We start from the raw sequence: 27,511 nt of genomic DNA, 5'->3' as shown, positions 1-27,511 counted from the left end.
ATTGTAATTGCCTTGGGCTACTGAGCACCACTGTTACACTCATTTTCACAATAATTCTACATGCATTTGGAAAAAAAAAAAATGTCATACGTCTTTGATGCCCAGCTTACAATACTTGGGTATGATTACAGCTAATTAAATCAGATGGGAAAACTGTGCTTAATCGTGTTAATTGCTTGAATAAAAAGATCCAGAAATCTGCAGATAAGACCTATAAGGCATTTCCCATATTCTCACTGTGAATTCAAACTGGGTTCTCTTTTAATTAATTTTTCTTTTTTTTCTTTTTTCTTTTTTTTTTTTTAAGTTCTGCACCCAGCATTGTTTACAGATTTTACATTCTTTACAGGCAGTGGAAGCCCAATCCCTGGAAGTTTTGAAGGCAAAGCTGGATGGGGCTCTGGGCAACCTGATCTAGTGTGGGGTGTCCCTGCCCATGGCAGGGGGGTTGGAATGGAATGATCCTTGAAGTCCCTTCCAACCCTGACAATTCTGCAGTTGTGTGGCTTTGGAAAGGGGGATCTCTTCTTGATTCTTTTCATTCCAAATTTCAGTTAAGCATTTGGTTTTCATTTATTATGCCTAGCACAAAAACAGAGTGAGGATAACTTCAGGCAGTTACTTCTGACATCACTGAGGTGGTTTTAAGACTTTTCTCTTTCTCCACCCATCCCCCCAGCTGTCCTCCTTGGGATAAGTTCTGCACCCAGCATTGTTTACAGATTTTACATTTTTTACAGGTAGTGGAAGCTCCATCCCTGAAAGTTTTGAAGGCAAAACTGGATGGGGCTCTGGGCAACCTGATCTAGTGTGAGGTGTCCTTGCCCATGGCAGGGGGTTGGAACTAGATGATCCTTGAGGTCCCTTCCAACCCTAACACTTGTATGATTCTATGATTCTACATAGCTACAAAAATAAGTTTTGAGTGTGCCTCTGTAGATCTTAACATTTATTTCCCTTTTTAACATGTCATGAGACCTTGGACTTGGGTTACTAGTGAAACAATCAACACACTTAAGAATTCTATGATTCTGTGGTTCTATATAGCTACAAAAATAAGTTTTGAGTGTGCCTCTACAGATCTTATTTCCCTTTTTATTATGTTCTAAGACCCTGGACTTGCATTTCTAGTGAAACAATCAAAATACTTAAGAGGAGCACCATTCTGATAAGTTAGTTTGCCCAGCGGTCCTGTTACCTACAGATAATACAGAAGAAGATAATACAGAATTTGACCCAGCTGACACATTGTGAGAACAGTCTATGGACAAAACTGGCTTAGAGGCAGAGCTGGCTCTCTGCAAACCAGTAGGGAAGTTGTAAGAACTGCTCACGATTTTAGTAGGAAGTTTTCTAGGCCTGTCTAAAGAGCCACAGATGGGGCTGTAAGTCCTGCATAAAGATCCACCTAAAAAACCTCTGGATATGATTTCTGCTGAGAAGTTTAATGTGGGCTGTTATGAATATTTATTAGGTGGAATATAAAATACAGACAAAAGGGCTAAGCAACAGGAAAATCAGTAAGAAAAATTAATATGGTTAAGTATTTGTTTTATGAGAGAGTTGTTTAATACATCTATAAAGAAACAATTATCAGCCGATCAAATGATGGAAATTTTGCAGATCTTAACTTTCCCTCCTCAAAACCCACTGTTAGTCTGTTTCTTGGATCTCCTGCTTTCATTAGAGGACAGTAGGGTTTGTCTTCTGGTTGTTATGACTTTTATCCATCCTAAGATTACAGAAATGTGGCATAATAGTTAACCTTACCTGACCATCTTTTCTTTATTTTAAGAGTTTATGATTTATTTTACAATTAGCATATAGACATCTGTCTATCTTTTCTGTGTTAATCTTCACCTTATTCTATTTGTGTGTTTTCAAAGCACCAGAAAAAAAAAAAAGACATTCCCTCCTCTGGGGAGGATGGGGAACAGAGAAGCTGATACATATCTGCAGAATAAGAAAACAGTTTATACAGTAAGAACCTCTTCAACTGCATCTGCAATAGTGAAAGTACTAATGTGTGCAAATGATCTGAGAATATCTGATCAAATTAGCTTCAGAGTACCTTTTCCTGATGTTGATTCATAAAATTAAGTCTATTGCATGAAGCAATTCTTGAGATTAGAAACATATTTCAGATTTTTCCAACGTCTGCTGTGACTGCTCAGCTGCTAATAACCTGGTTCTCACTTGCAGGCAGCACTTTGTAAGTCTAGGGGTTGGGGGGTTTTGTTTCTTTTGGAGGGGGAGGGGGGGGTTGTTTGTTTGTTGTGTTGTTATGTTTTGTTTCCCAAAAAAATGACAACACATTTTCTTCATAAAACATTTAGCAGCCATTCTCATGTGAGTTCTTCTGTGAGTTCAGTGTGAGTCCAGGCTGTTCTGTCATGGACAAAACAGAGGTGGAGAGGAATGAAGCAGCCTCCTTTCTTCATTTTCTTCATCCAAAACATTTTCTTTAATTTTTAAAAGTAATTTTCACTTGAACTTCTTCCCTTTAAGGGTGGTGGAGCAGGCTGCCGAGAGAGGTTGTGGAGTCTCCATCTCTGGAAGCATTCAAAACCCACCTGGATGTCCTCCTGTGTGATTTACTCTAGGTGAAACTTCTTTAGCAGGCAGGGGTTGGACTCAATGATCTCCCTTCCAACCCCTACCACTCTATGATTCTCTGTGATTTATTCCCAAAGATGGTCTTTATTATAGAAAATCCAGGAAGATAATTAGGAAGATAAAAATTTATTAATGCAATAAACAAGACTTTTTGCAGTCTGCTTTTAATATCTTCACAATATTTGTGAAATACATTTTTTTAAACTGTTTAGTATTTATGGTTTGGTTTGAAGTAAAAGTTGGTTTGGTTTAAAGCTAAATCTCTCCTTTCTCATTTTTCCCTTTGAAAAAGGAGGGAGGAGCAGAAAGGATGTGCATGCATCAAGGGACACACATTCACTGTGACTTCTTATGCTTTCTACATTGTCGCCTAGCATGAGGTTTTCCCTGGGAAAATGGCTTTGGCATGGCTCCAGGATTCTTCCACACCACAGATGTTTCCAATTTCTTGCTTATTGATTTCTGATAGTTTGAATCAACCCTGTACTTTAAAGCTAGAACAGAAATGCAGAATGATGTATCTGGCTTCGTTCCATTTTTATTATTTGTTTCTTTGCTTGTTTTTTCTCTTGCTGTCATAAATTAAATATATTCATTGCAAATTTATCAGAAGTGAGTCTGGCTGAACAATGCTTAACTTGTAGCATATTGATGACTACTTCTGAAATATGCATGAGGGATAAATATATACATATGCAGTAGGTTTAAGACCCTACAAACTCTTGATAAATTCAGTTCTATCAAAATCAAAAGCAAAGTAATGCTAGGGCAGAAAGCTTCAAGTGCTGCAAGAAGTTGAGGCTTTTACATTTATACATGAAGCATCTGATTTCAGTAGAAATGTGTGATGGTGTCATGCTTTTCTACACTCTTCCTTGTGCAAAGTGAGTTTGAGAGTGTCCACATTTTGCTGAGACAGAACCACAGACCAGCCATGGGCTGCATGCAGTCCCTTAGCAGTTCTGAGTCATCCAGGCCAGCTGACTTGAGTTGGCTCACAGGTATATCCCATACCATGGGCATCACACTCAGTCTCAAGGAGGAAGTTTGCTTTGGAGAGGGGATTCTGCTCCTGGAGCCTTTTGCTTTTTCTGCTTTTTTGAGGATGCTTTGGCTACTGCACTTTTACTGGCCTAAGTTTGTATGTCTTGTACTGACATTGGTATTAATTTTATTCAATCAATTTTCATTTAAACCTGAGGGTCCTCTCCTCCTGATTCCCCTTCTCTTCTGGGGAAGGATCATCAGATGATAGAGTAACTGCTATAATTTAGCCCCAAATATGGGCTTAATGTAGACAGGGGGTTATTTGCTTTCCTTTCTTGTTCTCTTTCTCTCAGTCACTGAGAATATTTGAAAATTATGTACATTTCTAACATAGGAAGTACCCTCAAGTTTTCTTTTTTTTCTGGAGTCCTTTTTTTTACTGTCTTTTGACCTCTCAGTGTGACAGTTCCTACATTTGCAGTTTGATTAGTCCACTCTGAACAACAGTGAGGCCTTAGCCGTGTTTGTATTAGATAAGTAGGGAAGTTGTGTACAGGGTCAAGAAGCTGAGAGGAACAACATAAACATGGCATTTCTCAAAACACTTAAAAATCAACTAAAGAAAAAGAATGCCCTTATTTACTTCTGGACTGATTTGATGCTTTCAAGTGCTTCTTTCCAAGGTTATATGTTTTGAATTAGTCATGAGAAGGGACTGTGTTAGCTTTTGAAGTCCAAGTGAAACTTGCTTGTAGTAGTAAAAGCTGTGCCATCTTAGCTGCATGGTGGTAAGACTCAATACAGGAGAGAACTTCCCTATATGATACCAACAAGTGTTAGAGGTATATTAAAATCAGGAAAGAACAACCCTGTGTATCAGGATAGACTGAGCAGTGAAGGGGAAAAGGACCCAGGGGGGTCCTAGTGGATGGAAGGTTGACCATGAGCCAGCAATGTGCTCCAGTGGCCAAGGTCAATGCCGTTCTGGGGTGTATTAGGAGGGGTGTGGATAGTAGGTTGAAAGATGTTCTCCTCCCTCTCTACTCTACCCTGGTGAGGCCACATCTGGAATATTGTGTCCAGCTCTGGGCCCCTCTGTTCAAGAAGAACCTCAGGGAACTGCAAACAGGAATCAGATTCAGGAGCTGGGTTCCAGACATGAATCTGGGAATGCACAGATTGGGATTTCAATCCCAATGGACAGAATCTTTCACAGATGCTAGCCACTGAAGAAGAGAACTTGACTCTTGTAATGCCTCAGCATTATACTGAATATGATGTCACATTATGTCCCTGTTGATCAGTTTAAAGTCATCTGTCATGTCTGCTCCTCCCTACAGATGTCACTTCTTACTAACCACAGCCTCAGTATGGTGCACAAGATTTAGCAGTGACCTTGGTCTCCACAGAAGGAAGTATAAGCAAGAGCCTTTCTGCACTGAAATCCTTAGTAATAACTATAAACACCAGGTGTTATCACTTCTAGAATCAGTCACTGTCTTCCAAAATGTGTTGATAACTTCAGAAAGTGCAGGCACCTTGAGGGAGCTGGGGTTGTTCAGTCTAGAGAAGAGGAGCCTGAGGGGAGACCTTATCACTCTCTACCACCACCTGAAGTGAGGTTGGAGCGAGGAGGGGGTCAGCCTCTTCTTGATGACAAGCAACAGGACTACAGGAAATGCTTACAAGCTGTGTTGGATATTGGGAAATACTTCTTAACTGAAAGAGTTATCAAATATTGGACTGCTCTGCTCAGGGCAGTAGTGGAATCACCATCCCTGGGGGTGTTCAAGTGGTGTGTGGACCTGGTGCTTAGGGACATGGTTTAGTGTTGACCCTTCAATGCTGGGTCAAAGGTTGGACCAGATATATTCTGTGATTCTGTAATACTTAGAGGCTTAGTTAAGAAGTAAAATCACTGAATAGAATTAGTTCCAACTCAAACTGGGATGAGCAGCTTACTGTCAAGGGGAGGCACTGTGTCCTAGTATGTACTGTTTAAATATTTACAGTGACATAACAATGTTTGATTACTGAGAATTTAAGAGTATTAAACCAAGATGACAGTCTTTTGGGCAGAGTCCTCCTAGCTAGTGCACTACATATCAAAGATAAGGCTACTACTGCTGCATAACAACTTTTATTTGACTTTCTGCTTGAAAGACCTGGAGCCATGTAATGTAACAGCTACTTCACACAGCTGTTTGTGTGATGAAAATTTGTTCCTTGCTATCAAAACCTAACACAGAATCCACAAGAATGAAATATTTCCAAGGAATGATCTTCCAATCAATATAAGAATGGGGATTTTTCTCATGATAAATTTTTCATGTTCTCTCTAATTTTATTTAACATCTATAAAAAACTGCAATATTTCTGATTCAGTCTTTCTCTCTTTATTTTTTCTCCCCTGTGAAAATGCAGCTCTGCATTTTTAGGTTATAGATAGGTTTGGTTTTATTATCTTGTGGCTGAAGTGACAACTATTTATCTGATTTCTCCAGCGTGGCAGGTTATGTATGGTTTTGCACATGCAAAGGAAGTCAGCCATATAAGCTAGAAACAAAGAGTTTTTGTATGCAAAATGATTTATGCTGATACTGTCTACATGACAGTTTTCCTGTCCATGGGGAAAGAATCTGATTTGCTGGAAAAAAGGAGTTTTCTCTCCAAGAAAGCTTTTCAGGCAAGTCACTTGCTTTCCAGAGATTTAAATTCTTGCTCCTAGATTTACACAAGGATTATCGTACCAGGTGGAATTTACAAAAGCATAAGAATTACCAAATGGGATCCATATCAAGTCATGAGTTTTTGAGAAGTGGCATGGCACTTGGGCTCATAAACTCAATGAGGCTCCTAAGTCACCAGTAATAAGTTATGTTGGAGTATTGTGCAGTAGCACTTAGGTACTAGAAACAGCACAGATTTGCCGAGCAGGACACTCTCCCCTTCCTGACCAGCACAGATTACTGAACTTCTGAGGTACAGTATTTTAGCCTAGATTCAATTATGTCCTAATGTGCTCTTACCAATGGGCTCATGCAGCTCTGTGTGATTCACATCCTGTGCTGCAGCAAGAGAAGTGCAGCCAGCAGGTCAAGGGAGGTGATTCTCCCCCCTCTGCTCCACTCTGGTGAGACCCCATCTGGAGTACTGCATCCAGTTCTGGAGCCTCTATTACAAAAAGGATGTGCTGGAATGTGTCCAGAGAAGGACCATGAGGATGATCAGAGGGCTGGAGCACCTCTCCTATGAGACAGGCTGAGAGAGTTGGGGCTGTTCAGTTTGGAGAAGAGAAGGCTCCGAGGAGACCTTCCTGTGGCCTTCCAGTGTCTGAAGGGGGCTACAAGAAAGCTGGGGAGGGACTTTTTGAGAAGTCAGGTAGTGATAGGACCAGGGGGAATGGAGTAAATCTAGAAGTGGGTAGATTCAGATTGGATGTTAGGAAGAAATTCTTCTCCATGAGGGTGGTGAGACACTGGAACAGGTTGCCCAGGGAGGTGGTAGAAGCCTCATCCCTGGAGGTTTTGAAGGCCAGGCAGGATGTGGCTCTGAGCAACCTGATGTAGTGTGAGGTGTCCCTGCCCATGGCAGAGAGGTTGGAACTGGATGATCCTTGAGGTCCCTTCCAACCCTAACAATTCTATGATTCTATGATTCTGAATAGTGCCTTGAAAACAAACTCCAAGAAATTCTGACACAGATAGCTAATGCCTAAGTTGAAATTTGAGTTTGTAGCATTTCTGCTCTTTTACCTTTAAGGTACAGGTATTTTACATTTCACATAGGAGGAGAAGCCTAGGCAGACAGAATAATGTTAAGAAGACTTTAAACGTTGTATGCAAAATGAATATTTGTATTTTATCCCCAGAGCCCCCCAAAACAATGTGTTGTGAGGTCTTTCAGGTATTTCTGTCAAAGGAAAGTAGATATTTCTACTGAAAATTTCAGAAATGGAAAATTCCTATATAAACCTTACAGAATAATGTGTACATTCCATCACAAATTTCTCCTTCTGTTGAAATGAAATAAGTCTGGTGAAAAAAAAAAGGGAAAGCCTTCCAATTCCATTTTTGCCAGCCTAAGATATTTGATTATGAAGGGAAATGAGGAAATAAAGATGTGAATTTATAATGGCAGAGATTCAGCACAGAAATAAGATTTCTGTTTCAAGGGAACATGTATGTTTCTGGGCAAAGAAAACAGATGTGCAGATGCTTTATTAGGCATTGATTTACTTAATTCATAAAATCAGCTTTGTCCAGCCACTGTTTTCTGTTTCAAAAGGGAAGTAAGAGAAGATTTCCTTTTTAAAAGTCAGCTAAAGGGATGGAAGTCTGTCATTTCCCAGTTACAGCATCTGAAAAACACTGTAATGTGATCTGTGTGGTTTTGTTGTTTGCCAGCATTGATGCTTTTATCAACTTCTTTGTAACTATGAGGAGAGCTTGTTGGGTTTGGGGTATTTTGGGGTTTTTTGTTTGTTTGTTTGTTTTGGGTTTTTTGTTGTTTTGTTTTTTGGGGTTTGTTCTTGTTTTAAATTATGCAATGGTAGTATTATAGTCAACATTTTCTGATTTTTGGAGCTTGCTTTACAGACATTTTTAGTATATTAATATATACTTGCTGTTAATAAAATTAAAGAAAAAGAAACAACCAACCAAACAAAAGGGTATTCAATTCCAGTTGTGTAAGTACCAGTTTTGGTAACATTTCTGCAAACCAAGTGTCTGTGATGTCTGTTCTCTGTTGTCAAGTATCTGTATGTTACACACTAACATAACATGTGCCATACCAGGTTTATATAGCTAGATTTATCTAAAAGTTGGTGCACGAGATGGACAAAAAGTGCCAGATTTTGTTGTTCTCCCTCACCTTACATGGACTATGTAATGACTAAATGACACAGCCTCAAGTTGTGCCAGGGGACGTATAGGCTGAATATTAGGAGGAAATCCAGGCTGGGCAGTGACTGGCTAGAAAGCAGCCCTGAGGAGAGGGACTTGGAGGTGCTGGTGGACAAGAAGCTCAGCAGGAGCTGTCAATGTGCACTTGCAGCCCAGAAAGCCAACCAGAGCCTGGGCTGCATCAAGGGAAGTGTGGCCAGCAGGGCAAGGGAGGGGATTCTCCTCCTCTACTCTGCTCTGGTGAGACCACACCTGGAGTACTGTGTCCACTTCTGGAGCCTCTATTACAAGAGGGATATGGACATGCTGGAAGGTGTCCAGAGAAGGGCCACAAGGATGATCGGAGGGCTGGAGCACCTCTCCTGTGAGGAGAGACTGAAAGAGTTGGGGCTGTTCAGTCTGGAGAAGAGAAGGCTCTGAGGTGACCTTCTTGTGGCCTTCCAGTATCTGAAGGGGGCTACAAGAAAGCTGGGGAGGGACTTTTTAGGCTATCAGGTAGTGACAGGACTAGGGGGAATGGAATGAAGCTGGAAGTGGGGAGATTCAGGCTGGAAGTGAGGAAGAAGTTCTTCCCCATGAGAGTGGTGAGAGCCTGGAATGGGTTATCCAGGGAGGTGGTTGAGGCCCCATCCCTGGAGGTGTTTAAGGCCAGGCTGGATGAGGCTCTGGCCAGCTTGATGTAGTGTGAGGTGTCCCTGGCCATGGCAGGGGGGTTGGAACTGGATGATCCTTGTGGTCCCTTCCAACCCTGACTGATTCTATGATTCTAAGTTCTTCACAGAGAGAGTGATTGCCCATTGGAATGAGCTGCCCAGGGAGGTGGTGGAGTCACCATCCCTGGAGATATTCAAGAAAAGCCTGGGTAAGGCACTTAGTGCCATGGTCTGGTTGATTGGATGGGGCTGGGTGATAGGTTGGGCTGGATGATCTTGGAGGTCTCTTCCAACCTGGTTGATTCTATGATTTGTCAGTGAGGCTGTTATGTTAGACAGTGTCAAAAGCTTTGTTAAAGTCAAGATAAATGGCACCAACTGCTGTCCTTGGCTCCACTGAGTCAATCACCTCATCTCTGAAGGCTGTCAAATTGGTTAAGAACATTTTTCCCTTTTGTAAATCCATGCAGACTACTACCAATCATCATCTTGTGTTTGGAAGTGGTTTTCAGGACTGTTTGTCCCTTCATAGGGGTCCAGATGAGGCCAGCCAGCCTATGTTCCCAAGATCCTCCTTCTTTCATTTACTTTCTTACAGTCCAAAACCTCTCAACTTAAAACCTTAGAAGTCTACTTGAATGGAGTAGTTAAAAGCAGCTTGAGAGGGCAGATAAGTTAACATGCATTTTGAGAAGTACTGAAAGCAGAAAAAAGACCTCACATTGTTCATGAATATAAAAATGATGGAGTTTTCTCAATTTTGGGGCCCCAAGAAATAGCAGCATGCCCAAATTTCCAGCAGAGCAAAGACATTCAGAAAACAAAATCAATGAACTGACTCAGGATGAATGAATGAGGTTTACAGGGCTACAACAGAACTGGACCAGAGAGAATGAGAGGAGGTCACCTTTTAAATCAGATAGTTTTGAAATAGAACAACAGAATTAAAAGGTTAACTACAAATGCTGGAAGAGGATATGTAAAAGCTTTAATTGCAAGGCCTTTAAATGTCAGCTCTTTGGAAGTGCTGAAGTGGTCAGGGTGCATAGGGTTGTATTCCCTTTATGAGGGCTCCTCAGAGGCTGAGAAATCTTATTCTAAAATGTCAGCATTATCAGCAGAAAGATTTAATTATGAAAAATAACAACAACAACAACAACAAAAAAGCCAGAGTATCTAGAATTTGTGTCCAAATGCCATGAGCTACAGTATTGCCAAGACTGATCTACCTTAACTCTTGAAAAAGGAGGGAATAATAAAAACCAGGCAGGAACAGATTCACATACATGAGTATTCAGTTCCTAAAACTGCTGCTCTACAAAATTCCTTTAAATGAGGCAAAATACACTCCAGTTACTTGGGTTTGAAATACAAATTTGACACAAGGTATGTAAAATAAACCAAAAGTGGTAACCGATGATAAATTTCAGAGGAAAAATTTAGTGGTGGTGAAAAGATTGAGGAAAAGAATTAATAGTGAGCAATAAAATTCAACTGGCAAGTGTGAAGGTGAGGCTGAACAGGAATATGTAGATATCCCAAATTAATTGGATAATAGAAGACTTTCTGGGGGTTGTCTGATAAGAATAATAGAATAATAGTTAATGAAATGCATGCTTGGTCTAGCCATGGAGAACATTATGATATTCCCAGAGAACAGAGAACTTTATGATCTTCCCATTCCCTCCCTATTTTTTGTATTTTATCCTAGAGGGAAAAAAAAAGGAAAGGCACTAAAAGGGATGATGTGACTGTGTGTTGCAGAATGTTTGTTTGATGTGGAATTATTGAGTCTGCCTTTTTTCACTTGCTTGACTACACCTCATGATTTTATGTAACTGTTTTCTTCATGAATATGTAAACTCCTCAGGTAGCTGAGCTGTTAAGAATGCTGCATATGTTTCTATGCTTCACAAGCCCTACAAGAGATTTATACAACACACTGCATCACTGAGGACTCCTCTGAACAAAGACATTATGGCATTCAACAAATCCGACTGCCGGGTGCTCCACTTTGGTCACAACAACCCCATGCAGAGCTACAGGCTGGGGTCAGAGTGGCTGGAGAGCAGCCAGGTGGAAAGGGACCTGGGGGGACTGGTTGACAGGTGCCTGAACATGAGCCAGCAGTGTGCCCAGGTGGCCAAGAGAGCCAATGGCATCCTGGCCTGCATCAGGCATAGTGTGGCCAGCAGGAGCAGGGAGGTCATTGTACCCCTGGACACAGCACTGGTTAGGCCACACCTTGAGTACTGTGTCCAGTTCTGGGCCCCTCAGTTTAGGAAAGATGTTGAATTGCTGGAGCATGTCCAGAGAAGGGCAACGAGGCTGGGGAGAGGCCTTGAGCACAAGCCCTATGAGGAGAGGCTGAGGGAGCTGGGGTGTTTAGCCTGGAGAAGAGGAGGCTCAGGGGAGACCTCATTGCTGTCTACAACTACCTGAAGGGAGGTTGTAGCCAGGAGGGGGTTGGTCTCTTCTCCCAGGCAACCAGCACCAGAACAAGAGGACACAGTCTCAAGGTGCGCCAGGGGAGGTTTAGGCTGGAGGTGGAGAAAGTTCTTCACAGAGAGAGTGGTTGGCCATTGGAATGGGCTGCCCAGGGAGGTGGTGGAGTCACCATCCCTGGAGGTGTTCAAGAGGGGATTGGACGTGGCACTTGGTGCCATGGTTTAGATAGGCATGAGGTGAAGGGTGACAGGTTGGACTCGATGATCTTTGAGGTCTCTTCCAACCTTCTTGATTCTATGATTCTATGATTCTATGATTACCTAACATGTAGAAAAATGAGGAGGAAAGAAAAAAGACTCTTTGAGTTCCAGCTGCCAAGAAATATGTCTGCAAGTAGTTACTGTCAGAGCCATGGTCCATATAGATCCCTATCAACATCATGAATGTGGAACTTCAGACATGAGTGCTAGGAAACAACTTCCCAGATCTTTTAATTTGTTGTGGAGCAGAAACAGCAGCAGCATGCACAGTTTATGTGAGGTGAACTGGATTTGCTTAATCCTCTTCTCACACAGTGTTAAAGATCAGGATGTTTTAGGGAAAGCTTCATGGAGGTAAAATTGGAGAATAAGCTGAACTCAAACTTTGGGCATAGTGCATACAAGCCAATTGCAGCGGGCTCTATCCTCAGCTTATTTTGTCTTCTAATTGTTGTAACTATAAGGGCAGAAGGAAGAGCTAGAAACCACACAAAAAGCCAGATCTCATTGACATGTTTTATAAGTCTTCAATAAAAAAGTTGAATCAGAAAGATTTCAAAACAGAGGTAATTGACTGGCCAGGCAAGGCAGCCATTCCTGTGAATTTTTGTCCTTGCAGGAAGTGTCCAGACAAAAAAACTGTCTTCCTGAGTTACAAGCAATTTGGTACAACCCTGTTTGCTTCTAAGAAACTAAAAATATTTGTAATTATTTCTATCTGAAAAAAAAAATTCTTAGTAAAACAGACAAAAGTAGATCTTTGAAATTACTCTTTTTCTATTATAATGGATATTGAGGTGGTTCCATTTTTTTTTAATACGTCCAGATTAGTGATATTTTTTTTTATGTGCATATTACAAAAGTTTGGAGTAGCCTTTTCTTCATTAGCTGTGTTAAATTCTAAGAGGTGTCTGGTCTCTTCTAACCACAACATTTTGCATAGAGCAAAATGTTTGTGTGACCATAAACATCTGAATAAAGCAGCAGCATAGAAAGAGGAGTATGGAAGTAGGTGGCTGATGTCACAACATTATCCTCTGGCTAGTTTCCAGATGAGTGACTGATTGTGGTGGCTCTCACTTTCATTAATGCAAGACAAATTGTTCAGTATGTTTTAAATGCACATCCAATCTGATGGACATGCAATGTGAATTTAGGCACTTTCTCTTTGAGCAGGATCAATATGTCTGCAGCTGAATGGTGTCTCTAAATATTGTTTTTCTAACACAGCTTCCAAATTGGTTGCTTCACTTTTTTGTTGTTGTTGTTTTTTTTATCTTCAGTTTCTTTCTGATGAAAACCAAGTTTGACACATTTCTTTCCAAACCATTCATCACTAATGCTTCAGAAATCAAACATAACATGGATTCTGAACTTGATTTATGATCCAACAGCTTTTGTCTGAAAGATTCTGACCTGTCAAATTCCATTTTGGTTTGTTGGTTTGTTGTTGGTTTTTTTTTTGCCAGAGAAATATACCTGATTTGGTTAACTTCAGGATAACATTCTTGACTCCTAAGTAAAAAGGAGAGAAGAAAAAAAAAAAAGAAAAAAAAGGAGATAGTAGGAGGAAAGGAAGGAAGGAAGGAAGGAAGGAAGGAAGGAAGGAAGGAAGGAAGGAAGGAAGGAAGGAAGGAAGGAAGGAAGGAAGGAAGGAAGGAAGGAAGGAGAGGGAGGGAGGGGAAAAAAGAAAGGGAGGAGGGAGAGAGAGAAAGAAAGAGGGAGAGAGGGAAAGAGAAAGAAAGAAAAAGAAAGAAAGAAAGAAAAGAGAAAGAGAAAGAAAGAAAGAAAGAAAGAAAGAAAGAAAGAAAGAAAGAAAGAAAGAAAGAAAGAAAGAAAGAAAGAAAGAAAGAAAGAAAGAAAGAAAGAAAGAAAGAAAGAAAGAAAGAAAGAAAGAAAGAAAGAAAGAAAGAAAGAAAGAAAGAAAGAAAGAAAGAAAGAAAGAAAGAAAGAAAAGAAAGAAAGAAAGAAAGAAAGAAAGAAAGAAAGAAAGAAAGAAAGAAAGAAAGAAAGAAAGAAAGAAAGAAAGAAAGAAAGAAAGAAAGAAAGAAAGAAAGAAAGAAAGAAAGAAAGAAAGAAAGAAAGAAAGAAAAAAAGAAGAGAGAGAAAGAAAGAAAGAAAAGAAGGAGGGAGTGAAAGAAGGAGAGAAGGAAGGAGAAGTGCACATATACATCAGTAGATAATAATATCCAGGAACAAAGATTGTTGCCAAAATTTGAGAATTCCTTCACTCAGGAATAGCAATCTGAGGAGGAATTGTTCGTCCTGTATGGCAACCATGTTGATAACTACTGTCTGGGTGCAAGAGGACCTTCTTCTTCAGTTCTTAAACACATGCAAAACCAGCAGGTAGTGCTTTGAAATCACCAATATTATTGTAGAACTTGTGCTTGCATGTAGTATAGACATGGCCACAAGAGTATTAGGTTGGTAGACAGTAGTAGGGAATGCAACACTGAAATACTGATATTTGCCCTAATTTAGAGAGCTTAGAGTTGCACTGTATTATTCAGAATTAATTCTTTATGGTCACACATATTGGTAACTATCACTTAAATAAGCAAACAATGCCACTGACCTCTGATGTATCTTTGCTTTAACAATGTTTGGAGGTTTTATGTAGTCCTGGAGGATGGGACAGAGTCCAGTCTTAGCCAGCTGGGAGGAATGAGTGAAAAAATGGAGGACAGGACTGCTGTTTAGAGAGACCTTGACAAGTCAAAGTCACAAAGTCCAAAAAAAGCAAATGCAGTTTCTTGTTGTAGAAGTGGAATAGCTCCATGCAGCAGTGCCAAATTGTGGACTGAGTAAGAAAAAGCTTTGCAGAAATGATCCTGGCAATCCAGATGGACAGCATGTTGAGTATGACTTTGCAAAGGCCAGCTGCACAGCTCTTGTCAGGAATTTAGCTAGCAAGTCCAGAAGGGTGATCCTTCACATCCCTCACATCTAATCGGCATCTGTGAGGTCACTCTGCGTCAAATTTTGGTCTCCTTGGTACAGAAAAGATGTGGAGGTACTGGACTGAGACTAGTACAGGGTTCTGGTGGTTAGGGTAAAATCTTCACCCACAGGAATGTTAAAAAAAAAACCCAAACATTACTTAATTAAAGACATTATAACCTGGTCTTTTGGACCTGTTTTGATCAGAGAGGTTGGACCACTTGACCCCTAGAGACCCTTTCCATTCTATATGCTCCTGAGATTTTGATATGTAACTTAGATTTTTTTCTTTTCAGTAATATTTTCTCTTTTAAATTGTCTATTGAATCTCACAAGTTATGGAAAAAAAAAAAGAAATTTGGCACAAATTTTATGATAACTTTGTCCTGTTGTTGAAGGGAGATTCATTTTCACATATGAACATCCTGGACCTGTTCATTTAAAGCAGGAAGCCTCTTAGAGGACAGAGGTATAGGACCACAAAAGTAATGTCTGCCTTTGCTTAAAATGAGCAAAATACTGTTATCTACTCTACCTATGTGTGCATTCAGATTAACTCCACTAGTTACTATACCTTCTTTGCTCAAAAAGTTTCAAAACAGGTTTAGAACCACAGTGACTCAGAAAACATTATCTGATGAATGGTAATTGTGTTGAGAATGACAGAACTGCAAAACTAAATTTAAATTCATAGTGGATGGTATTTAAGAAATGGCAATGTGCTGATACATTATGAGTCTTTGCAGAGAAGGTAAGAAATGAGAATGACTAATTTTGCAGTTTGGGGGGAAAAAAATATATTTTGAATCCCTTTTTCCCTTCCACCTACTTTAGCTCCCAGGATTAATAAATAGAGCTGAAAAACATTCAAATTAGTGTGAAGAAAAGTAAACCCAGAGATGTTGCTGAAAAATCTTTCACAGCTGTGGTTCTCTTCAAAGACTCTAGTGCAGAATGATTTCCTGTAGAGAGTTGTTGGAAGCTGTCATTGGAAGTGTGAATTGAAAGCAATTTGGTGGACCAAATCCATTTTTTTTCTCAGTCCTTGAATTGATATTTTGATTCAGTCTTAGATCTGATGGGTCAATATGCTAGACACTAATTGGATGGTTTTATGCACTGGTCAGATAAGAGAAAACCTCTATAAAGCAGAAATGTATGAGTTCATAATGGATCCATTCTCTAAGTGCTGCAAAGTTGAAATTAATACTGTAGACTTTAAAGGGCACTGATAATTGAATCAAAGAACAGAGGAAACATAGTATAAAGAATGCAGCTAAACCTCTCCTCCAACTCAGCTGACAGGAGATGAGTGTATCAAGTAGATTAAACCCATACACATGTGGATGTGTGTGTCAGTATGAAAGGGAACAGTGACTTTGACAGGCTGGAGGGAACAATTATTATAGAGTTATATCAAAATGTCAAATGCACTTTAAATCTCTGACAGCCCATAATCTGTGTTAAAGACTGAAGTATGAATTAATGTTGGAAAGCAAAATATCAAAATGCTCCAGATGGCTATGAAAGTTGAAGCTTTCCCACAAGCATTTACTATCAATTTTGAGGAAAAAAAGAAATGTGGTTTGGTGTTTGGTTTTTTTTTTTTTCATAGAGACACTCTATGTCTGTTGAAGATGAGTAAAGAGTACATTTGCTAACAACAATAAAGTAGTAATAATTAATGTCACTTCTATGAATTAAGTACACAGAGGACGAACTAGTAGAATTGCTGCACTATTTAGCTCCATAGCTTGAACACACTTCAACAACCTTCAGAAGGTTTTTGACCATTACAAAATTCTTCCTGTTATACAGTTTGCATAATTTTTTTTTTAGGATATCAGGTAGTGACAGGGCTAGGGGGAATGGAATAAAGCTGGAAGTGGGGAGATTCAGGCTGGACGTGAGGAAGAAGTTCTTCCCCATGAGAGTGGTGAGAGCCTGGAATGGGTTGTCCAGGGAGGTGGTTGAGGCCCCATCCCTGGAGGTGTTTAAGGTCAGGCTGGATGAGGCTCTGGCCAGCCTGATCTAGTGTGAGGTGTCCCTGCCCATGGCAGGGGGCTTGGAACTAGATGATCCTTGTGGTCCCTTCCAACCCTGACTGATTCTATAATTCTATAAATCTACTGATATTGTGTCAGGGCATATTAAAAGGGAAGGAAAGTCTTCTTCTTAGGAATCTGACATTATTTCACCATATCCCTTGGATTTTGAAAAAATGAGCCTTTTTCTAGCACTCCAATTGGAAACATTTCTGTGATGGTAATATCTTTCTAAATAAAAGAATTTTCAATATTTGATGACAACTTTAGGCTAACTTAGTTTATATTATTTCTCTGTTAATGACTATATTTGATAAAAAATTACATAATATACCAAGCTATGGCATACTGGGTAATACACAAATAAAACCCTGTAGCATGTCAGTGCATGTTTTTTGTGAGAATTTAAAGAGATTACTTTTTTTTTTTTAACAGAATTGACTTCCATACCTTACCATGTGAAAGGTTCTAAATTTTAGTGCCACATTTCCTCTCTAAGCAAAAACGTTCACAGGTACTGAAGGCATGAACGTTATTGAAGCAAAAGAAAAACCCAAAGCCTTCCTGAAACAATAGGTGTAAAATCAAGTCTTATTCTACCCAATAATAATCAGACAACTATATATGTGAATTTCTTTCTTTTCTAGCACCACTAACAGATAAACCACCAAAGCTTTTACACCCCTTGGAGAGTAAGCTAACAATTCAGGAGACCCAGTTAGGTAAGTAATGAACACATCATTTCTGTTAAAATTGTGTGAAGGTGTTTGATGTGGTAATGTATGATGGTAATGTGATGACTTTAATAATTGTTTGGAAAAGACATTAAATTTACTTTGTTTCAATACAGAAACGTGTTGTATGCCATCTAGAAGATTGTTGTTCACTAAAAAAAAATATTTTTAGTAATGAATCCTAAGTTCTTGAATACTAGTGATGGTTTTATCATTGCTGATAGTCTATCGTTTTAAGTGTTTTCCTTCACAACTTCCCCTTTTGTGTATATTTATATATATATATATATATTTAATGTGGGATTCAGTGGGATCTTGCAATTTAAATTCTTCTTGCAAAATTTCTTTGCTTGGAGATTGCTTACAGAATTGCAAAGAGTGTTGTGCTGGCCTACAACCATCCAGCAAACAGTGAGATGTTAACGTAAGAGCATCCGATTATTCTGAATGTACAACTGTAGATGTAAAGATGAGTGGAGAGAAACTGATGGGGGAAGAAACCATTTTGTTTCACTTTTTCTAGCCTAATGGATGGTTATTGTGTTTTGTCAGTTTGGTTTTCTACTGTCATACAGGTAATTAAGGCTACAAAGCTAAGTGTATGGGTTACTACAGTTTGCAGGACATAATAATCCACCACCTTTGGGCATTGATACAGGGGGGGCAACTTGTAAGAAATAAACAATCCTCAGCAGATTGTCCTGGAATTGTGTTTTAGTGGCAGAACAGCACCAGCATATTAGCTGCAGAAACAAATGGAAACAAATCTGGTGATTTTCTGAATCTCATAGAAAGGAAAAAAAGAGGGGGGGGGGAAGAAAAGCAAGCAAGCAAACAAAACTCAGTACAATCTGCAGCACAATACCAGAAAAAGCAGAAGGCTTACAGATTAATTCTGATAGTCAGTGTTAGAATACTTTATGGTTCTTGTCAGCTTATGGCTAATAGTAGCCAGAGAAGAATTCATCTTTTTGATATTCATAATATATTATTGGTAATGGTTCATTAAAGTCAGGTAATATTCTGAAATGCTGGTATAAATATTTTCAGAAACAACTATATAGAGAAGGGGAGATGCAACACAGTTCCTTCTTAGACCTACTTTCTGTTCTGTTATACCAGCTCAGAAAACTTCTTGTATGACAACTGGAGATGATTTTGCCTTTTCATTTGAGCACAAGCCAGGGAAACAGAAAGCAAAGAGACTCCACACATCTTTTTCCTAACTAATGTTGTTTACTGAGTATTTTCTATGAAAAAACAAAAGGCAGAACCTTCTGGGGCTTTGATGTTGTCTTGCTAAATGCACTTTATGGGTAAGACTACTTCAATAGGAGTGTAATTATTAATGGCTAGCTAGAGGCTTTTTATCCAAGACTTTCAGAATTAATCATATCTTTGATTTCTCACAGTTCGAAGAAACATTAAATAATTTGAGAAGAGCTAAGTTTGGAAAAGGCAATTTTCAGAAAACTAAATAACTATTGATGAATATGAAAGAGTTCATTTGAAAGTGTCACTTTCAGACAGAGATGGAAAGTCTGACTGTGAATAAATGTGAAGCTACAACAGCTAGCATTATATCAGGAAGCTTCAAGAAGATATTTACCTGCTGGTTTAAAGCCTGTGAGAACTGGAGGAAATTGTAAAAAGTGATAGTTCCTAACACAAAAATTATGGTTTTCCTCCCTCAGATTTAATGTCTTGGTCCTGCTGGATAACATTGGAAAGGTCTATGTTTTACTTTTATGGAGGAAATAGATAGCCTTTGTTTCAGGGGACCTGTTCATACCCTGCAAAAAAAAATGCAAACTGTTTTAATGTTGGAGCAATGCTGACATTCACTTAGTCATACCTGAGATCATTAACCTAAGCCAGCACCTGCCCACCTAAGGCTTGGGGTGACCAGGCTAGTCTAGACATTGACAGAAAACGTGAAAATCCACTGGAATATGTTTGGGATGGTGTGTATTTTTCCAAATACAGGACCAACTGTGTCAGTGGAATGAGAAGTAGAACCAGTGGCACAGGATAGGGAGAGCAAGGAAGCAGAAGCTTGAGGCAGTCCACGATTCTGTTAGCAGGTCACCAGTTGATGTAGTGGGCAACTGGGGCAATCCTGACTCTCCCTTGACTTTTTCCACACTTCTCACCTTGCAGCCTTCCACCTTGAGTTGCAAATGAAACAGACTGCAAGTGTCAGAAAATGCCCTGGGGGTTGCATACCTAATTTGCAGGGATGTGTGTGCTTCTGGGGGTGCACTTGGGTGTGCTGAAATGTCAGTAGTGACTGCAGACCACAAAATCTTTCCTTGCTGACAGGCCTCTGGGGAATGGTGCTGGGCACAATTTTGAGGAAGGCCTCACTAACCCCAGAGTGTCTGCTGCTGGAAAGGCTAATGCACTTCAGTTCTTAAACAGGGCATCTCCATGCAGTGTCTGTATCAAGGTGGGAAGGTTCCAGGAGGATCTCATTTGACTGAAGCACTGCTGAGTGACAGCTATCTGACATTTATTGCTGAGATATATTGGTTTCTTCTGTACACCAGCAAACAAAATTAATGTCATAGCACCACAGGCTTGTATCATTGTGGCATGGCTTCTGTAAAAGAGCATCAGACCAAAAGGTGACTGAACATTAAGGAGGGAGCTTCTCTAAGGGATGATAGGATGTTATAGCATAAGATTAAATTGCAATTTGAGTTGCTAAGACAGAAGGAAAGAAACCATCTGGACAATCTGCACACCTCAGTCCTGTGTTGAAACTACAGGCTCCCATCACACTCAAGTTATACTCAGTCAGTCATGGGATGTTTCTGACAGTGTTAAGCACGGCTGTGCTGCAATGAGCAGCCTTAGAGTCACAGGAATCTTAAACTTAATCTGAAATAAATTTTTATTACACCGAATACCAGAAAAACACAAGATACAAGCACAGGATAGAAACTGAAGGAAAAATGAATTTGTCAAAGGCTTTTCTGAAAAGACAGCATGAGGCAGGTAAAGCATGAAGCAGAGAAAGCCTAGGTGAGGAAATGAAGTTCTCAACTTACCCTGTTCTGCATTTAATGCTTTTTGTTTGTAACTTCAATTCCAATTTTGCAATCAATAACTTAATACTCTTGCAAGGGTAAAAAGACTGTTTTCTTTGTAAGTTTTTCTCTGGTTAAAAGGGCTCCCAAATGGCTGTGGTGACCTCAATGAAACCTGCTTCACTAGAACCACTGACTCCAGATCAAATAGATTATAATAATAGATAAAATACAGCCTTCAAAATTATGCAGCCTGCAAGAGGCTTGTAGCTACGAGGAGCTGAGGAGTGTTACCTACCCAACTCCAAGTTACTCTGTGGGCTGGCAGGAGTAAAAAGCAGGCAATGAATGGGAGGCAAGGCACAGTTAATGAAGAACCACATTAACAACCCAAGGAACTGCATCTCACAGTATTCTTCCTCTTACCTTCAACACTATAATGAAAATCAAATGGAAAAAAAAAATCCCTGATAATATTGAGTCCCTTGTAATAATAATAATAAAATACAAACCTTTCTGTTCAGCCCTGTTCAGAAAGGAATTAACTAACATTGTTTCATAAATATGAAAAATACCAAAAAATGGGAAAAAAAATGTACTTTTTAACTCTAGATTCATGTAGATGTTATTTCTGTGGTATGAATATATCATATCCAAGATATGGGTATTTATATAAAATATATTTGGCTTTTCTGTATTGGTAAATTCTGAGTCTTTTCAGTTATACCTGTCATTCAGTTAACATCATTTTTCCCACCAGCACTGCCACATATCTCTCCTCTTCAAGGAAACAGGAAGAATGGTTTTAGTTTGTTTAGAGAAAATCTGATTTCAGTATCCACTTTGTCCATCTTCATGTTACTAAAGAAGACAAATGTGTCTCCACAACAGGCAGTAATAGATCTGGATTTAAAAGCAGCAAAATACAAGCCAATTACTTTAAACACCTCACAAGCTAGTTAGCCTGTGTCCTTCCCATTTGTCAATGTGTTCCCTGGATCTGCACAAGGCTGTAATTTGAAATTCACCAGAATTCACCTAAAAAAATAAAACAGTTGTTGATTTTTTTTTTTTTAATATGGTTGATGTTAGAAGAAATATATATTAAAAAAAAAAAAAAAGAACAAAGTATTTCCAGCACTGGATGAACTGACTTGAAAGATAAGCTTGGACAAGCACCTAAACAGTTTCTCTGTCATCTGAATGAAATCCAACACAAAATCATGAATTTCATCCAACATACAAATTTACTCTTGTGACCAAAAGTGCAGTAAATGTTTTCACTGCTCCTAGGGCATTTCCCAGTGAGCAGGGGCTTGCTTCTGTCTCCCACTTCCCCACAGATATTCAAGGGGAAAAAAACCCAACATGTCACTAAATTTACTTTCAATGTGTTATTTCTAAAGCAAGAATACAAAGACATTTCAGAGGTAAACCATGAGGAAAAGGAGATTGTTGCCATTTATAGCACTGTGTTGTCATAAATTGGACTTGTTAATGATAAAAGCCCTCCTTAACTACCTTAATCAGTAGCTGGATAAACTAATATGAAATAACCAGCAATCTGTGCCTCCTTTCAGGATGGAAATGAAAGAATATCTAAAACTGTAAAATTTTAGCTCTGCACATTTGACATTAATGCAATGTTCACTCATAACAGGAAGAGATTTTTTTTTTTCATCACAGTACAGGGATTTAAAGTTTTTTTGTTTGCTTGCACCAACATTCCTTAAACCAAATTGGTCTTCCCCCCCCCCCCCAAGTCGTGTGATTAAATGGGACAGTGGTTCCTTGATATGTTCTATGATAAGATGTCTGAGAGATTTTTATCTGATAATTATGAAATAATTGAGCTACTTTTTTCATATTAGATTATAATCTGCTGTAAAATGTCTGGGTACTATATCCCATATTCATCTGAGGTTCTTTCTGTGTTAAATAGGATTTAATGCCATGAAAAAGGTCTGTTCAGTCTCTCTGCAACTATGTATATATACAGGTTAGATATAAGAGAATTTTCTCCTTCAGATTGTGCAGTTTTTCACATTTCCTGTTAAAAAGGTAAATATCCAGTTTATTTTTACATTATGAGAGGAGACTATGGAACATCAGAAGATTTTTCTTGTCAGTTGGCTAGTCACCCATAAGTTTGGTTTCCTCTGTGAGACTTCCTTAAATTATAAAACCTCACGTGTCTCCTACTAGCAGAATGAAATCAGATATAGCAACACTTCTAGAATTCTCTATATAGCAGACAGCAGGATAGAACACATTGCAAGCAAGATCATGATAAATACAGAATGTCATATACTAAGAAATGTAATTTAGATGTAGGCACATACTGCACACCATTTCCATCCTGTGAAATTATAGTCCTAAAAAGACTCCAGTTGTGTATCACAGTATCACAGTACTTTAGGGGTTGGAAGGGACCTCAAGAGATCATTGAGTTCAACCCCCCCTGCCAGAGCAGGATCACTTAGGGTAGTCTGCACAGGAATGCATCCAGGTGGGTTTGGAAAGGAGACTCCACAACCCCCCTGGGCAGCCTGTTCCAGTGCTCTCTCACCCTCACTGTAAAGAAGTTTCTCCTCATGTTGAGCTGAAATCTTCTATGTTCTAGTTTGAACCCATTGGTCCTTGTCTTATCACTGAGAACCACCAAAAAGAGCCTTTGCCCCTCCACCCACCCCTCAGCTATTGAGAGACATTGATCAGATCCCCTCTCAGTCTTCTCTTCTCCAGACTAAACAGCCCCGGGGCTCTCAGTCTCTCTTCATAGGGGAGATGCTCAAGTCCCCTAATCATCCTTGTGGCTCTCATTTGAAGACCTTTAGCTGGTGGTGTTCCCCAGGGGTCAGTGCTGGGTCCAGTCTTGTTTAACATATTCATCAACGACCTAGATAAAGAGAGAGAGTGTGCCCTCAGCAAATTTCCTGATGCTACAAAACTGGGAAGTGTGGTTGACATCCTGCCATTCTTTGGTGCTGATTTTAAAACACTTTTAGGGATTGATACTAATGATGCCTATAGATGTGTTAGAGTTTACATATTGGTAGAGTGTTATGGGGATTCATGAATGTGTGTGTTTCATCTCTCACTGATTTCTTTTAAACAGAGCATTCATCCTACTTAAGTCAGTGTGAGAGGGTTTCTTTTTGAAAGGCATTTTCAACTTTTAATATAAAGTTTCAGCTCCCATATGAAGAAAAATTACTTACAAATAAAGTATCCAATTGCAAACTTGCAAACTTTCTTTTTTTTTTTCCCCCTTTGTCAAGTGATAATCAATGTCAAAATAGATACTGGATACAGTAGCCAAGCTGACATTTTTAGTTTCTCAATGCTTTGAAAAGGTCAGGCATTTAAAAAAGCCAGATGAATGTGAATATCATGTGAGTAATCAAATCAGAGAGATTATTATTGCTTGTAAAAACAAACAATCAAACAAACAAATGTTACCTTTATAAGGGCAAAGTCCAAGACTGGAATTATTTGGAATTTCTATTAGGGAATGAACAATCTTTAGTTTTGCCCAGAGTGTTGTTCAGAAGAATTTACTTCCTACAGTAGATGCATGCACTAATGTATTGCCAGCAATAACAGTTCAGCCTAGTCTAAGTCACAAATTAAAGTGAGGACTAAGATGCTGTAGTAGTATTTATTGGAGAGACACATATAAAGAATAACTCAGTATATTTGAAACACCTTTCTAAGAGCATTGGTACCTGTCCAATTACCTGCCTGCTGGTTTTGTTTTTATGAACACTTGCATCCTTTTTCAAAGTTGGTTTGTTTTGAGAGTTCCTGATATTGATCTCCCCTTGAGGTAAGGAGAACAGTATATGTAGAAAATGAAGTTTGATTTCCAGGGCAGGCTGAGTCAGTCCACAAGCTGTTCAGGACAGAAGAAATTGTACAAGCTTCCACTTCCACAGGAGAGAGTAGTCTGGGGAGGAGGCAAATGTGGCTATTACCAGTTTCCTGCAATCTCTGGGCATGAAAACCACTTGTTTTTGTTGTTTTCTGTTGTGTCAGTGTGAGCTGAAATTCCCCCCCCCACTGACAATAACCAGGCTAGCCCAGTCTGGAAGCAAATGAAAAGCTGTATTTACAAAGCAGAATCTACAATCTACAATGAAATGCAATGAATATGTACAAATATACAAAATTCACAACATTCACAAATATATACAATCAACAGAAAAGCACAACCGATCTCCCTTTGCTTCCCCCCAAGGGGACCCTCCCAAAGGGGCCTCTCTCTCTCCCAGGAGCTTCCCCCCCAGACCCCCCTGGACAGAGAAGCAGAGTTAGTTAAGCAGAAAGTTGTTAACTTAGCTGCCAAGGTCAGTGTGTTATCTTCAGCCAGAAGAGAAGAAGAAAACAGCAGCCAGACAGCCCAGCAACTGCCCCCACTGCCGAACGCAGAATGTGCAGAGTGCCTACTTTGTTTTGGGTAATAGTTCTTAAACATTTCTATCTATCCAATGGAAGTGTTTAGAACAATCGTTATTTTGCTTTCTTACACCCAATAGTGACTTATTTACACTCTTTCACTTTCTCTGTTCTGAACTATGCAAGAAAAAATTAAAAAGACAGTTTCAAACCATCACATCTGTGTAAAATTCTTCTGACACAGTCACCATGAAAGAGGAAGTTATCAAAAACATAAAAATGGATTTAGAGTTAGATGCACAAAAAAACCTCCAACATTTAGATGGCTAACTTCTGTTGCTTTCGATCCCTTTGTGTCCTGTTATTTATTTATTATGAAGAGTTCACTTTTTCCAGCATGAGAGCTCTTGTTCACATAAATTCTTGAATTAGTCAGTGAGGCTTCTCAAGGTTAGCCATTAATGGTGTGATGGTTCATGACTGCTTTCATGTGGTGCAAATCAGTGCTGCTCTGACACCTGTCCCCTCTCCTTTCAGCCAGCTTTAGCACTCATGCTCACAGCATTCATGAGATGACTGAAAAGTGTTCCAAAAGGAAGGAAAACTAATTTAAGCTAGATGGTCACTATGCTGATGATGCCATGAGTGCAACAAACCCTAGTGCCAAGATATAGTGAGAGTGGGAGTGCAAAGGCAGGGAGAAAAGTGGCATAAAGATGTCTTGACTTAAATTAATTATGAAACACCACTCTGTGTCAATACTGGTCAGAGTAGTTACCCCATAGGGATAATATAGATCAAGAGGTACCTGTGTGGCATAAATGATATCACTTCAGGGTGAAACTGATCTACAGCTACCTCTGTCTTCCAATCAAAGTGGCTTTTGTCTATATGTCAGACTACTTTTGTGGATGATATGGTTCTTTTATGGATCCGCTGAATGAAACCAAGAAGGAACTAAGTAATTGGTTTGGAAAAACATTTGAATTTTATTTTGCTTACATATGCAGGGGGAAAAGTCAGAAATACAGAAAAGGAGGCAAAAAATGAAAAGCAAAAGGTAGCAAAAGCAGAGATAGTGACCTCTGCAGATCCAGATGATGTCTTGCCAATTCTGAAATCCTTGATCAGTGGGGAAGCTTCAAACTTCCCTGTTATCTTTGAGGTTTCATACTTTTTCCAGTCCCATACATGGTCACAGTGGCTCATTCAGTTGCCATGGTTGTAGCTCATTTGACTGGTGTCAGCACTGGTCTCATGGGTAGTGACGTGGGTCAGACCTGGTCTCACAGTAAGCTGAGTGCTCTTTTGGCACTGAGCTGCTATGTCATAGAATCATAGCATTGCTAGGGTTGGAAGGGACCTTGAGGGTCATCTAGTTCCAACCCCTCCTACATAGGCAGGGACACCTCACACTACATCAGGTTGCTCAGAGCCACATCCAGCCTGGCCTTAAACACCTCCAGGGATGAGGCTTCCACCACCTCCCTGGGCAACCTGTTCCAGTGTCTCACCACCCTTATGGGGAAGAATTTCTTCCTAACATCCAATCTGAATCTACCCAGTTCTAGTTTTATTCCAGTCTCCCTATTCCTATTATTACCTGACACCCTAAAAAGTCCCTCCCCAGCTTTCTTATAAGTCCCCTTCAGATACTGAAAGGCCATAAGATCTCCTCAGAGCCTTCTCTTCTCCAGACTGAACAGCCCCAACTCTCTCAGTCTCTCCTCACAGGAGAGGAGCTCCAGCCCTCTAATCATCCTTGTGGCCCTTCTCTGGACAGTTGTCTATGAGGGTCTTCTCCATCAAAAGACCCATAAACCTTTCACAGTGAGCCCCAGCTTGCATCCCCACTCTTGAAACTGGAACCTGTGACCTTATCTGGTTATCAGCTGCTACAATCACAGAGCTTGTGATCTTGTAGATCTTCCTGGAGCAATGGTGTGAAAACATCTCAGGACAATGTTGAGGCAAATATGAGGAAAACAAACTTAACTCCTTACAGTCTGGCATTTGGCATGTTGACAACTTATTCCATTCACTCTATAGAACTCTAGACTTTGTTTAGATATCTGGCTCCATAAAATGTGATGTGGTAATGACTTGCCATGGCCAAACACAAGAGGTGATTCCGTTGTTTTGATGCTATTGAAAGCTCTACATGGATCACACTACTACTTAATAGGCTGTCTGGTATGCAGTTACAGAAACATAAGAGCAAGGAATATATATTTTATGTGATGAAAGAGAAAACTGTATTAATCATATGAGCTCTTTAATTAGGCCTTCAGTTAATTTTATTTATCTGTTGGTTTTGCTTCATCTCCTTTATGTGAGAAAAAAGCATGGTGGTTGATGGTCCTGGTTTCTCAGCAGAATCATACCTGATAAATTAGTGATATTTAGAACAACAAACACACTTTAAGGGTTGATTTTAGTCATACTGATGCAGCTCATCAAACTGCAAGGGGTGTAAACTCAATTACAG

General features: G+C 39.6%; 1 protein-coding gene across 1 annotated transcript in view; it reads left to right on the top strand.

The window, feature by feature from the left end:
• Positions 1–27,511, top strand: part of IL1RAPL1 (interleukin 1 receptor accessory protein like 1) — a 638,806-nt gene that overhangs the window by 442,462 nt on the left and 168,833 nt on the right. Inside the window, exon 5 of the mRNA XM_054383560.1 lies at positions 17,507–17,581. Within this exon, the coding sequence (XP_054239535.1) occupies positions 17,507–17,581 (75 nt within the window). The remainder of the gene's footprint in view (positions 1–17,506; positions 17,582–27,511) is intronic.

The sequence above is a fragment of the Indicator indicator genome, chromosome 1 (assembly GCF_027791375.1).
Source record: "Indicator indicator isolate 239-I01 chromosome 1, UM_Iind_1.1, whole genome shotgun sequence".
NCBI classification, from domain to species: Eukaryota; Metazoa; Chordata; class Aves; order Piciformes; family Indicatoridae; genus Indicator; species Indicator indicator.
This window is presented reverse-complemented; position numbering and strand designations above follow the sequence as displayed.